Source organism: Danio rerio, chromosome 8, assembly GCF_052040795.2.
Source record: "Danio rerio strain M-AB ecotype USA chromosome 8, GRCz13ab, whole genome shotgun sequence".
NCBI classification, from domain to species: domain Eukaryota; kingdom Metazoa; phylum Chordata; class Actinopteri; order Cypriniformes; family Danionidae; genus Danio; species Danio rerio.
In genome coordinates, this window is record NC_141028.1 from 15,766,301 (window position 1) to 15,780,000 (window position 13,700).

At 37.6% G+C, this 13,700-nt stretch overlaps 1 protein-coding gene and 1 long non-coding RNA gene across 8 annotated transcripts in view; one reads left to right on the forward strand and one right to left on the reverse strand.

Annotated features, from left to right (window-relative positions):
- Positions 1-13,700, forward strand: part of doc2g (double C2-like domains, gamma) — a 170,529-nt gene that overhangs the window by 154,885 nt on the left and 1,944 nt on the right. For 6 of the 7 annotated variants that reach the window (XM_087262535.1, XM_087262534.1, XM_087262536.1 and 3 more), the window contains one exon: positions 10,884-13,700. This exon is cut by the window's right edge and continues 1,944 nt beyond it. In XM_087262535.1, coding sequence (XP_087118661.1) covers positions 10,884-11,014 — 131 coding nt within the window. In that variant the 3' untranslated portion in view covers positions 11,015-13,700. 7 annotated transcript variants of the gene reach the window in all.
- On the reverse strand, positions 6,307-10,196 carry LOC147842602 (uncharacterized). Its single transcript, XR_015497742.1, has 2 exons — positions 7,945-10,196; positions 6,307-7,281 (listed from the first exon to the last, which is right to left on the reverse strand). It is a non-coding gene; the product is annotated as an uncharacterized LOC147842602 (long non-coding RNA).

A 13,700-nucleotide genomic window follows, 5' to 3' on the forward strand; every position in this document is an offset into this window, starting at 1 on the left:
CAGGGAGAACAAAATTATTAGCCCCTTTAAGCTGTATTTTTTAATAGTCTACAGAACAAACCATCGTTATACAAAAACTTGCCTAATTACCCTAACCTGCCTAGTTTACCTAATTAACCTAGTCAAGCCTTTAAATGTCACTTAAAGCTGTATAGAAGTGTCTTGAAAAACATCTAGTCAAATATTATTTACTGTCATCATGGCAAAGATAAAATAAATCAGTTATTAGAGATGAGTTATTAAAACTATTATGTTTAGAAATATGTTGAAAAAACATTCTCTTCGTTAAACAGAAATTGGGGGAAAAAAATAAACAGGTGAATAATTCAGGGGGGCTAATACTTCAACTTCACTTCAACTGTGTGCGTTTATATATACATTTTTGTTTTTGGCACAAAAGAATACAAATTTAAATTTTCTAACATATTTAAATATGTTTTAGTTAACAGAAGAAAATAATTATATTATTATATTATTGGTTATATATGGTAATTATTGGTGCAATAACCCTTCAATTTCAACAAATGAAAACCTTTATTATTCTGACCAATTTTCTAAAAAAATATCTTTATTTGATATTTAGAACAAAATGTTACCAGACCATTGTAGAATAAAACGAATAACATTTTATTTAAGTTCATACCTAGTACATCCAGAAAACTGAGAACTTCCAAGCGGTCTTTAAACAGCTATTTAAATATAGCAATAATCAATATTGATTTGTAAAGTTGTGATTTTAATCACTGCAAAAATCTGTGATGCTTGGAATCCCAAAGTAAAAGCATTGCTGTAAGTACAAATGGAGAATTACTTATTTTGACCTTGATCTTTCCTTTAAAGGAATGTCTCACCTGAAAAAATGAAACGTGTGACCTTTCCAAAATGCTTGTGCTATGTGAGAGGTTGTGAACTAAAGTGTCTTGTGAATGCGCATTGCTGAGCTGGACAAAGGCTGACATTTGTAGTAAACAAAAGTGTGTGTGTGTGTGTTTTCCTTCTGGAAATGGCTGATCTTTTCACTAGAAAGGACGCCTATTTGTGGCCTGAAGTCGTGTTGAATTCCTTCAGGCTCCTCTAACATAGGATTTATACCATTAAAACTAATGACATGTTGAGGCTGTTCACTTGCGTTTTTAAAATCTTAAAAAAGTCAAGTGCAGACCTACGCTCTTGGCTTTATCCATACACATTTTTGGTGGCCTTGATTGCATTTTTATTTTTGTGCGAACTGTTCACTGTTCAAGGGGTTCACCCAAAAATTGAAAGTCTATCATCATTCATTTACTGGACACTTGTTCCCAATTCTGTTTCTTTTATTCCTGTTAAACACAAAAGAAGATATTTTGGAAAATGTTGGTAACTGGCACCCTCCATTGTAGTTTTTTTTCTACAATGGAAGTCAATGGGTGCCAGCTACCAGCATTCTTCAAAATGCCTTCTTTTGTGCTCAACAGAAGAAAGAAACTCAAACATGTTTAAAACTACACGAGAGAGAGTAAATGATGAGGTCATTTTTATCTTGGGGTGAACCGTCCCATTGAGATGCTGCTATTTTGACAATCTCTTTTCATTTGCAGAATAAGAGAAGCATTTTATTTTTAGGGCTATTTCATACTCCCTTTATTGCAAACCTGTGTGACTTTTTCTTTCATGGACAGCCAAATGTGTGTATCTGCATGTCCACTTTAAACACAATCAATATGCTCTGAGGCTCCAAAAACAAAACACAAAAAAACTCACAAAAGAATGATAAAAATACTCCAGTATGAACCACAAGATAGCTTTGTGTGAGAAACTGACTGCAGTTTAAGTCGTTAATCACTCAGAGTATCCCCCGACAGCCATGGTCACCATTCACTTTTAATGAAAGGCCAGTTTGGACATTCTGCTATAAATAACTGCTTTTGTGCTCCGCTTAAAAGAAAAAAAGATCATACAGGTTTGGTGAGAAAATGACTTCGCTTTCTTTATTATCCACAAGTGGAAATTTGTTTTTAGAATCACCACATAATTCATCAACATCATCACATAATGTGACATAAAAAACAAGTAAACCCTAATACAAAATATTCAATTAAAGGCAAATAACACAATCAACCCTGCTAATACTCAAATTCCACTATGTACAGTTCTAAGGGCAGCTTCCACAAATTATATTTTTAAGGAACTGATGTGTATTTACACTTTATAAGGTACACCTGTCTAACTGCTCGTTAACCCAAAACTCTAATCAGCCAATCACATGGCAGCAACTCAATGCATTTATGCATGTAGACATGGTCAAGACGATCTGCTGCAGTTCAAATCAAGCATCAGAATGGGGAAGAAAGGTGATTTAAGTGACCTTGATCGTGGCATGGTTGTTAGTGCCAGACTGGTCTGAGTTTTTCAGAAACTGCTGATCTACTGGGATTTTCACGCACAACCATCTCTAGGGTTAGCAGAGAATGGTCCAAAAAAAGAGCAAAATATCCAGTGAGCGGCAGTTCTGTGGGCACAAATGCTTTGTTGATGCCAGAGTTCAGAGGAGAATGGCCAGACTGGTTCCAGCTGATAAAATGGCAACAGTAACTCAAATAACCACTTGTTACAACTGAGTTCTGCAGAAGAGCATCTCTGAATGCACAACACGTCCAGCCTTGAGGCAGATGGGCTACAGGAGCAGAAGACCACACCGGGTGCCACTCCTGTCAGCTAAGAACAGGAAACTGAGGCTACAATTCACACAGGTTTACCAAAACTGGACAATAGAAGATTGGAAAAACGTTGCCTGGTCTGATGAGTCTCGATTTCTGCTGCGACATTTGGATGGTAGGGTCAGAATTTGGCATCAACAACATAAAAGCATGGATCCATCCTGCCTTGTATCAATGATTCAGGCTGGTGGTGGTAGAGTAATAATGTGGGGTTAACGCACCATGTCAAAGCGTGACTGGTTTCTTGAACATGACAATTAGTTCACTGTACTCAAATGGCCTACACAGTCACCAGAGCTCAATCCAATAGAGCACCTTTAGGATGTGGTGGAATGGGATGGGCAGCCTACAAATCTGCAGCAACTGGGGGATGCTATCATGTCAATATAGACCAAAATCTCTATGGAATAATTCCAGTATCTTGTTGAATCTACGTCACAGAGGATTAAGGCAAGTTTCGAAGGGTCCAAGGGGTCTAACCCGGTTGTACCTAATAAAGAGGCCGGTGAGTGTATATAACGCATCTTTTATGTATAGCCATACACCTAAAGCGCTTTAGAATCATGAGGGTGGTCTCTTCTCGATGGACCAGTAAATGTGTATTTGAAACACATTTTTCGGTCAGTTTGCTTTAGAGCCGGGACAAAGCAGTCAGCAATTGGGCTTTGTTGGTCCATCGGACAGGATAGTTGGTTTGGTTTGTCCCACAAGTCACCTCTCATCAAGTCAATGTCAACATGTCAAATTGGCGTCAGCTCTTGGCTGAAGTTATTCAGCAATGAATCAGTGCGCAAGTGTGATGTAGTAAAGTGACGTAACAAGTAAACAATTCAAGACATGACGTATCACAAAAAGGCTGGCTTTAATTTCGCTACATTTCTCAAATATTTGCAAACGATATGGATCATTAGATTGTCAGACATATTTGCAGGAGCAAATCCCTCAGTGTTGAGTGACAATTAATGTGATGATGATGCTAAATGCTGCTTTATTTACGATTAGCTTGGGTGCGTTGGAAGTTTTGGTTTACCTGTTTGGAACGATAACACAGATATTGCCTCCTATGATGTGGATGCTCTTGTGCAGTCACAGAACGCTTGCTCTTGAATCAGTCGTCGGCGTTAGCTTGGTGTCCTTGTCAGTTTTAAAACGCATAAGTTTTGCTATATGGTTACACCTTCCGTCCACACTACAACGTAGTTTTTGAGCATTTTTAAAACGCTGAAGAGGCCTTTTTTATTTTAAAATGCTGCTGCGCCGTCTCAGTGTGGATGAGGGAAAACAGAGACATCTGAAAACGGAGGTGTGGCTGCAGACATTAGCCTATCTGATTTGGGCTTTTTTCACAACATTAAGTAACCTACACACAGTTCAGTCCTGCATCCTTTCCTTAAGTTCAGACTTCGCAAGTTTGATATAGACAACATTGAGTAAATCTTCAAAGGGAACAGTGTACTTTATAACCTCATTTGCATCACCCAGGCAACGTTGTTTCACTTTCTTAACAATTAAATGAAAACATGATATATGGCCTATTTTCATTTTGATATTAACTTAACACACACTAAAAATGGTGTCGTGTAGCTACATATTTATATGACCATCATCTTCATTGTATGCATATTTATAACAAAACGGAGCCTATAACATAACTGCCTCCTTTCATTTTTAATGATAAATACAAAACAGACCCTGCCTCTTTTGCTGAATATCAGTTTTAATAATCAATAATGGCCATTATAAAAGTATAACGCACAATAAGTTTATACAAGCAATCAGTCAAATGTGTACAATCAGTGTATGCTGTTACATAAAGTATAATATGTCTTTGCGCTCAGCCAAAACATTACCTTAGAGAAATTAATAGATTCAAAAGACCAAAGAGTTATTAGATAGGGACAAGATTAGTTAAATATCACATTTAACAACTATAGTGAGATGAAATCCAACAGAAGATACTTGGTGAACTGTCCAACCTGTGCTGCTCTCATCTGGGGCGGTGTTCGCAGAGCACCCGCTGACTGCCTGGAGCTCAGACATCCGCATAAGTTGCTGTGCATGACAGAGAGTGTGTGTGGTCTCATGATGTCCGTTTTCAGCTGTACAGTGTGGACGCAGAGTGATTCAGAAATGCTAGGTGAAACGCCAGTGTGGACGCGGATCATTTTACTAGTGTATTAGTGTAAACAAGGTCTGAGTCTTTAAAATCTTTCCACGGGTGATCTTACAGGTGCAGATACATCTGTAGCAGCTCTGCTGCTCCACTCTTCAGTGTATTGATGTGGCTGGTGTTGTTTTTCTGTCTTACCCCATGGGTGAATACTTATTTGAGCTATTTTTTTTGTCAAATAAGTTTTTTTATTTGGTTGTTGAATAAACTTACAATAATCACAGGATTAGTTTTCTGATATGCATACATTTACAAAAACAAAACAAACCAAAAAAAAAAAAAACACCCCAAGCCCAACCTGTAAGTATATACACTACAGTGATAATCAAAACAACTTTTAGTTACAATACATTGCTTTGGGGGGAAGAATTCCCCATGAAGTAATAAAAGAAAGGGCCCCAAATTTTCTGAAATTGTCCAATATTGCCTTTTAAAATAAATCTGGTTCGTTCTAGGTGCAGAGTCGATATCAATTCTTCAAGCCATAGTTTGGCAGTTGGAGGATTAACATTTTTCCAATACAACAATAGCAGCTTTTTGGCTGTAATCAAACAATATGCAAGGAATTTCTGTTGTGGACTGCTCAAAGAATATGTATAATCAGAATGTCCTAATATAATAAGCATTGGGTCAGGATCTATATGTTGATCAAGAACATCTGAAAGCACTTTAAAGACCTCATTCCAGAATCCCTGTATTTTATGACAGAATACAAAACTATGAGCTAAATCAGCTTCTTCTGATTTGCACTTATCACAAATGGGAGATATGTTGGGGAAAATCCTATGTAATTTCTTTTTGGAGAAATGTAGCCTATGTAAGACCTTGAACTGGATGAGGCATAATCTAGTGTTGATTGATTGTTTATCAATGTCCTCTAAGCTATTCTGCCAAATCTCTTCTGAAATTTTGATGCCAAACTCTTCTTATTTGAGCTATTGATAAATTTTATTCAATCGTCTGTGTGGTTTGCCCACAATTGCGCTAGCAATTTCAACTACTCGGCACAGTTTTTGCTTTTTAACTGGCAATAGTCCATACCACATAGTCAAGTTGAAATGCATAACACAATGATGACAGAATCTTCATTTTTGCCTGAAGTGTCCTTTAATGAAAGCAGTGTAGTGCAGAGCAGCTCTTGAGGTCTGTTTAGTGACGTGTTTGTTCACGGATGAATGACACTTGCGCTGTGTAACGATCAGGACAGTGAGAGTAATTGATGTCAGTGTCTCTGATTTAGGCTGAGGGACGGATGGAGGGGATCAGGAAGGAAAGTGTGCAGAAATGAAAGGATGTGAAGGAATGGGGGCTTGTGAGGCGTGAAGGCTCACGGAGGACGCAGGTCTCAGACTGACGAGTGCAATGAAGCTTAGTATTTATTTAACATTTTCCTGGATCTTTTCAACCGGCTTGTCTTTCCCGAGCTCCCTGTCTGTTTCCTTTTCTTTTTCTTCTGTTCCCCATGGCAGGGATGTCATGCGTAGGGTTCATTTGTCATGGCTTGCTCGTGGCCGTGAGCATGTGCTATTGATGCGAGGTGTGTGTGTTTGTGTGTTTGTGTAGGAGGGATCGAAGCGGGGCAGAGTCTCAGTACGTGAGGGGCCTGATGAAATGAAACGCAGCTTGTGTCCACAAACGCTTCACACACAGCTTCATTATTCAGAGCGAGTTTAGGTGTTAGACTAAAGAGAGACGCACTGAAGTGTCTAGGAAAAAAATATTCCACTTCACAAGTGTCATTTGTGTTATTTTAGAAGGATTGATATCCTACTATAGGCTATTAGTTATTTTTCGCATACAATTTTAAATCCTTTTTTCTGTCGGTGAGCAATTAATTCATTCAAATTAATCCACCGAAAAAAAAAAAAGGTTTGTTTTGCTAATCTTCAATCAAAGTCTGACCATTTGCTACCACGTTTGGAGTGGTGGTCCTTCTGTTGATGTCAGTTTGATGCTTCAGCCACAATATTCTTAACCACGCCCCTTTACCATTAGTTTGCTACAATGGAAGGATGTGCAAAAAGAAAGCTCCGCCCCCACTCAATATTTCGCTTCAGTTGGAAGTATAGGTTGTTTTTACATCACGTCATTGATGACGCACGAAATTCAGATGGAGAGCAGGAACTGATTCATCTACAAAGAAATCACTGTCAGAACATCTATTTATGTGTTCTGCTGTTTATAATTGGCCGAATTGCGAAATGCCAAACAGTTTTTTTTTTTTTTATAGACTTCCAAAAGTTTTTGTTTATAAACAGGGAAAATTTCAAGAAACTAGCTGAAAAATGGAAGAAAAGGCGGCATGTAATCAACATTTATTTAACTTTATATTGAACATGATCGTTCATTTGACGGCACCAATAATAATAATAATAGTAATAATAATAGTAGTTAAAGAAATAACAATAATAATTCCTTACATTTATATAGTGCTTTTCTAGACACTCACTTTACACATTGGGGGAATCTCCTCTATCACCTGGATGACGTGACGGCTGCTATATTGCGCCAGACCACACACTACATACAGTTGAAGTCAGAATTATTAGCCCCCCTGACTTATTAGTGCCCCTGTTTATTTTTTTCCCAAATTTCTGTTTAATGGAGGGAAGATTGTTTTAGCACATATCTAAGCATAATAGTTTTAGAAACCTATTTCTAATAACTGATTTGTTTTATCTTTGCCATGATGACAGTAAATAATATTTTACTTAATATTTTTCAAGACACTTCTATATAGCTTAAAGTGACATTTAAAGCTTAACTAGGTTAATTAGGCTAACTAGGCAGGTTAGGGTAATCAGGCAAGTTATTGTATAACGATGGTTTGTTCTGTAGACTATTGAGAAAAAAATTAGCTTAAAGGGGCTAATAATTTTGTCCCTAAAATGGTGTTTAAAAAATTAAAAACTGCTTTTATTCTTGCTGAAATAAAAAAAATCAGACTTTATCCAGAAGAAAAAATATTATCAGACATACTGTGAAAATTTCCTTGCTCTGTTAAACATAATTTTGGAAATATTTAAAAAAGAAGAAAAAAATTCAAAGGGGAGCTAATAATTATGACTTCAACTGTACCAGCTGATTGGTGGAGACAGAGGCCAGTGGGCAAATTTGGCCAGAATGCCAGAATTCGGCGTTAAACCCCTACTCTTTTTCGAAGGACATCCTGGGATTTTTAACGACTGCAGATAATCAGGACCATCTCATTCAAAAGACGGCACTCACTGAGCAGTATAGAATCCCCTTCACTATACTGGGGTGTTAGGACCCACACAGACCGCAGGTTGAGCACTCCCTGCTGGCCTCACTTACACCACTTCCAGCAGCAATCTAGCTTTCCCATGTGGTCTCCCATCCAGGTACTGACCGGGCGCAGCCCTGATTAGCTTCAGTGGGTGACCATGTGAAAGTTTCAGAGAACTTGCTGCTAGCTAATAAAGATTATATACAGGCCTCGGTATGTGTATATATATGTTAATGTGTTATATAAAAGTCAGATACAAACACCACCACACAAAATCCAGGAGAACATAAATAACGTACCTTGCCATGTAATCACTGCAATGAAATCTTCTTCTTGTTTTGCAATAATCCAAGTCTTCGCTGGAGTTTGGACAGAATAAACAAGCATAACGTGAACATCGAGATGTGCAGCAGCGGTGAAAGTTTGTTGATGGAAAGTTCATCGACAGAACAAAAAAGTAATGCAGCCCTTGCGACAAAACTAGAGGTTATTATTGTGGAGCACGTTTTCCTTCTTACAAAAATAAATAAATAATAATGTAGACTACGCGTTTACGCTTTTGTGTGCTTTCATCTGTTATTTTATGATGTCTGGAAAATTTTTGCATGGGGAAATACCACATAGTAAAGTGTTTAATTTGTACAACTTTTAGTTAATAAATGCTACAGAATACTGTAGCATAGTACACTGAAAAACTATAATAAATATGGTAAAGTTAGTGTAAACTGTGGTGCATTGTGATGGTGTGTAATCATAGCGTAGAAAACTGAAGCTTATCGAATAATTAGTTTATTACTACAGTTGTGTTGTACTACAGCAACAATATAATCAAAACGACAGTTTCATTCAAGTAATTATCTGTAGTATGCTTATAGTATACTATAATAATTACTATAGTATTCTTTCATGTAACATAGCCGCCTCAATGACAGGCAAATATATTTGAGTTCAATAGAAAACTCTTTAGTGATATAAGGATCAAGCCCAACATATGTTAATGATATATTTTCAACATATGTGCAGCATATATTTTCTATTTATATTTCCCTTGAATTATGGTATAAATCACAAAAAGACGGTCTTTCCTTTAAGTCTCCCATTCATTTTTTTACTTCCTGCCCTCCATCTGAATTACGTAGGTTATCAGAACAACGTGATTGCAAACATTCTATACATCAACATATTGAAATAAAAGTCTCATATAAGGCGCAGCGGAGGCTAAGTTAGAGCTAGTCTGCTGGTCCCCCGGGCTTTGCACGGCTGGGGAAATTCCAAATTGAACCAAAACAACCTATATCAATTGGCCTAAGATTGGCAAGGAAAATTCGGAGATTGCAACCAACAGAACCTGGAAATTAAAAATAAAAGTCTCATATAAATGTATGAATGTTAAAGGTTTAGATTGTTTTAATAATTATATCGATTCATTTTTATTTAGTTTCACTGTAGTATTTCAAACCAAATAAACCATGATTGGGAAATGTTAACTTGGTGACTGTCTTGAATGTGTTTAATTGAATTGAGACAGAGCTGTGAATGTCAATGCAAGATTTAAAACCGAGCAGATTTATGTGGCAATAGAGAGCAGCAGGTATTAAAACAGGTTGCATGCTCGTCACTCTCTGCTAAGTGTTATTAATCTCATAAATATGTAAATAAGGACCTAATTACTAACCAGAATATGAACAGAATATTGCTTAGAATAGATTAGAGAAATAATGAATAGCATGTAGTTGCTTAATACATAAACAATGTGGATAGAGTATCAGGGAGAATACAGTACTTAGCTGTTTAAGCATCATAGGTTTGGCATGTGTAAGATTTTCTTTTCTTTTCCAAAGGTAATTATGTTATTTTTTTTCCATTTATCTTAATACTGGGACTAAGACTGCATATAAAGTATTTATAAATCAGCACATTTAATAAATGTTCATATATATACACTGTATAGCTATGGATAAAAATCACTTGCAAATGGTATCTCTGGATTTTCAATTTTTTAGTAATTTGTTTCAGTAAATCCTAATTTGTATTTTGTTTTGCAAAAACACCTGTCATTTAAAACACACAATGATAATTGATAAAATACACACACACACACACACACACACACACACACACATACTGTATATATGAAACGGCCAAACTGCAGTTAAAGTCAGGCATCCTGCTGATTTGATTCAGAAGGGCACTTTTTTGTCAGACTGCTCACTGGTCAGGTATACATCCACGTTAAAATATCAAGGTCAAAGTCATCATAGCTTGTGTAGAATAAACTCAGCTCCCAGATAAGAGTCTCACGATAACGCAGCACGTTAACGTCGATAACGGCCCACCACTAATATATATATATATATATATACATATATATATATATATATATATATATATATATATATATATATATATATATATATATATATATATATATATATAATTATACCAAAATAAAAACCCTACATGTCAATACTTTAATTCGAAATATAGAAGAAATATTATCAGACCTTTATAGAAAAAAAAACAAATATTAACAGTTTACTCAAACACATGCCTAGTAAATATAAAACATTAAGTGAAACTAAGAATTTTCATAAATGGACCATCAGTGAACATAACAGACTTCATTCAAAATCCTTTAAAAAGTCTTTCACACCTCAAACTTTTAAACAATAGTGTAATTATGATTTTTTTTACCCTTTTTTAATGTGGTGATCACGCAACCCTGTTATTTTCATTTATCGTCTTATTGTTCTGTGCCTCTCTTTCTCAGGTGGAGTTGAATTGGGGATTAACGCCAAAGGAGACAGACTGAAACACTGGTTCGAGTGTCTAAAATACAAGGGAAAGAAAGTGGAATACTGGCACACACTGACACAGCAAGGAGCCCCAAGCAGTGACTAACAGACACACATGCACACGCACAGACTTCTCTGTAATACAAAACTAACGGAGTAATAATGAAAAAAAAAGAAATGCAATAACGCTCAGTCTGAGAGTGACGGTGATGATGACGTTCAATATTCACGCGTGAGAAAAAGCATTATAATCTATTGTACAGCTAAGTGTCACATTCTTTTGTGATGAGAACGAAGCAAACGTGCGGTCACAAGTCGTGACGCACAACGAATCGAGCCCTTTCTTCTGGTATACACGTCACTTATGTGAAATCGTACCGTGTTGTGACTATGCCACAGGAACTCATGCCATATTATAGTGTTCTCGTTTATTACATGTTCAACGTGTAATAGCATCCTGGTGTTTGTTACAGTTGGTGGTGCCGTAATTTTGCACACTGTCGAAGCACAACACATTCGGCTGACTGTAAATGTCTACGTGTACCTACGTATTTACCTTTTGTGATTTGTTACGTATGAAAGTTTACAGTCTCTTCCAGCCCGACAAAAACAGGGCGCACGGGAAAAGCACAAGGGACAATCTCTGAAATAAAACACGGACTTCAGAGCAGAACTAAACGACAGTCACCTCAACGAACTGCGAATGTGTGCGCCTGTGTGTTTGTGTGAACGTCCCGTCAGTGTTTTTGTCTCTGAACGTGTCTCTCCATTGTTGATTGTTTGTACAGTCTACTAAAAAGAAGCGCTGATGCACGTTTTGACAGACTTTTTGCTTTTTTTTCCGGCGCCCTCTACTGGTTTAGAGGACTAACCGGCAGGACAGTGCCAGTACGGAGGAGGGGGAATCGCCTCTGGCAGGCCACATGCACAACTTCATGCCCCATTAGGGGTGAAATTAGCAATCAAACAAAGCCTTTGAAGGACAAACTACCTGGCGAAGGACGTCGGCGACATAAGAGTCACACAGAAACAGGGTCGGCGAGCAATTAAAGGGCACACTTGCTTCGTAGTCCTGACAATGTGTTGACATTGATTCGGTGAAACGATGCACATTTCTTGCCGTGCTTGGGAGCTTCAGCTTTAATTGTGTTTTGCATTTATTAGCTATTCAAATCATCTACCTGAATCGGGACTCGAATGAAGACTTTTATGCATTCAGTTGCACAACAGCTTACAAGGCTATCCCCAAAAAAACTATTCTGTCATTTACTCATGTTCCAAACCTGATTGAGTTTCTTACTTTTGAAGAATGTTGAAAACCTGTAATGTCCTGCTATGGAAGTCGATGGTTACAGGCTTTCAGCTTTTTTTCAAAATATCTTCTTTTGTGTTCAACAGAAGAAAGAACTCGAAGGATTGGAACCACTTGATGGAGAGTAAATAGTGAGTAATATGTCATTTTTGAGTGAACTATCCCTTTAAGCCTACAGTATACTTTGGTTTTTACATGCAAGGACTTTCAGTAGATACTCCATTTGACACCTCATAATACTCGAACTCTAGTCTAATGTATGTGCCTTTATTTTTCCAAATTTTAGTAGTGATTTAACTGTATTTGCACACATTTGAAACACATGCATATAAAAGTGGGTGTCTGCCGTTTTTGCTCTCTTCAGTAGTTTGTTGTTCTTGTTTTGTCTACAGCTGTGTTTAAAATTGCCCCCTATCATACCCAATAATGGTGTGAATAAAAGTCAGGCAACGAATTTGGACCCTAAGTGCACTAGACGGATGCTTTCATGTCTGTGGTTGCTGTTCAATAATCATTTAAAACTTGTCAATTTGGCAATTCCTGTAGTAATGAAAGGATTGACCTTATGGATGCACCGATATTGACATTTTGGCTGATCCGCTTAAAGCCTGGTTTATACTTCTGCGTCAAGTGACCGACGTAACCCACGACGCATGCAATGCACGTAGCTGTGCATTTATACTTCTGCGCGCTGTCTCTGTTGGTCTGCATTAACACTTCCGAAACGCTAGTTGGCAGTAAGGTGTAAATGTTCCTGTGTCGAGTTTCTTTGCTGCTGTATCAGTATCAGGATGTACAAGTGGCTCAAACTCGCTCATTTTGAGGCAGGAATCGGCCGACGTGCAACAACTTTAACAACGAGGTAAACGCAAAACAAAACTTTCCATCCGGAAAATTCATTCACGGGACTCCAGACTTGTAAACAATCAATTCCATCGGGGTCGCGCCATTCGCGCGGCTCTGGGTCCCGCCCAGACTCGTCAGCACTACCAAGCCGACCAATCACAGAGCTTGCGCTACGCGTCGTTGTGACGTGTAGTTACATTTTTTGAGAGGTGCACGTCAGCGATGCCGACGGCCACGGCGGAGGGCTATGCGTCAACGTCGTAACATACGCGTGCGTTTGACGCAGAAGTATAAATCAGCCTTAAGTCACGATGTATGAAATAGTGTTTCTTGGTCAAAGCCGCTACTCATTTGAATTGAGAAAATATTCGTTTATGACCACTTTTTACTCTTAACACACGTTAAATTTAATTTTATATAAAATCATGGTGTACACAACAGCCTCTGGACTTGTTGCATCACAGACACCAAAATCTGGCTATCAGGTATTAGACATTGTTATATATATTGCGATAGGGATTTTCGAAAGTATTACATCGCTTTGTAAACGTTTATTATTACTATTTGTTGAGTCTCCCCATATAGTTTGATAGAGCAATTGGACCCGGAAGCTGTTCACGTGATATCACACTTA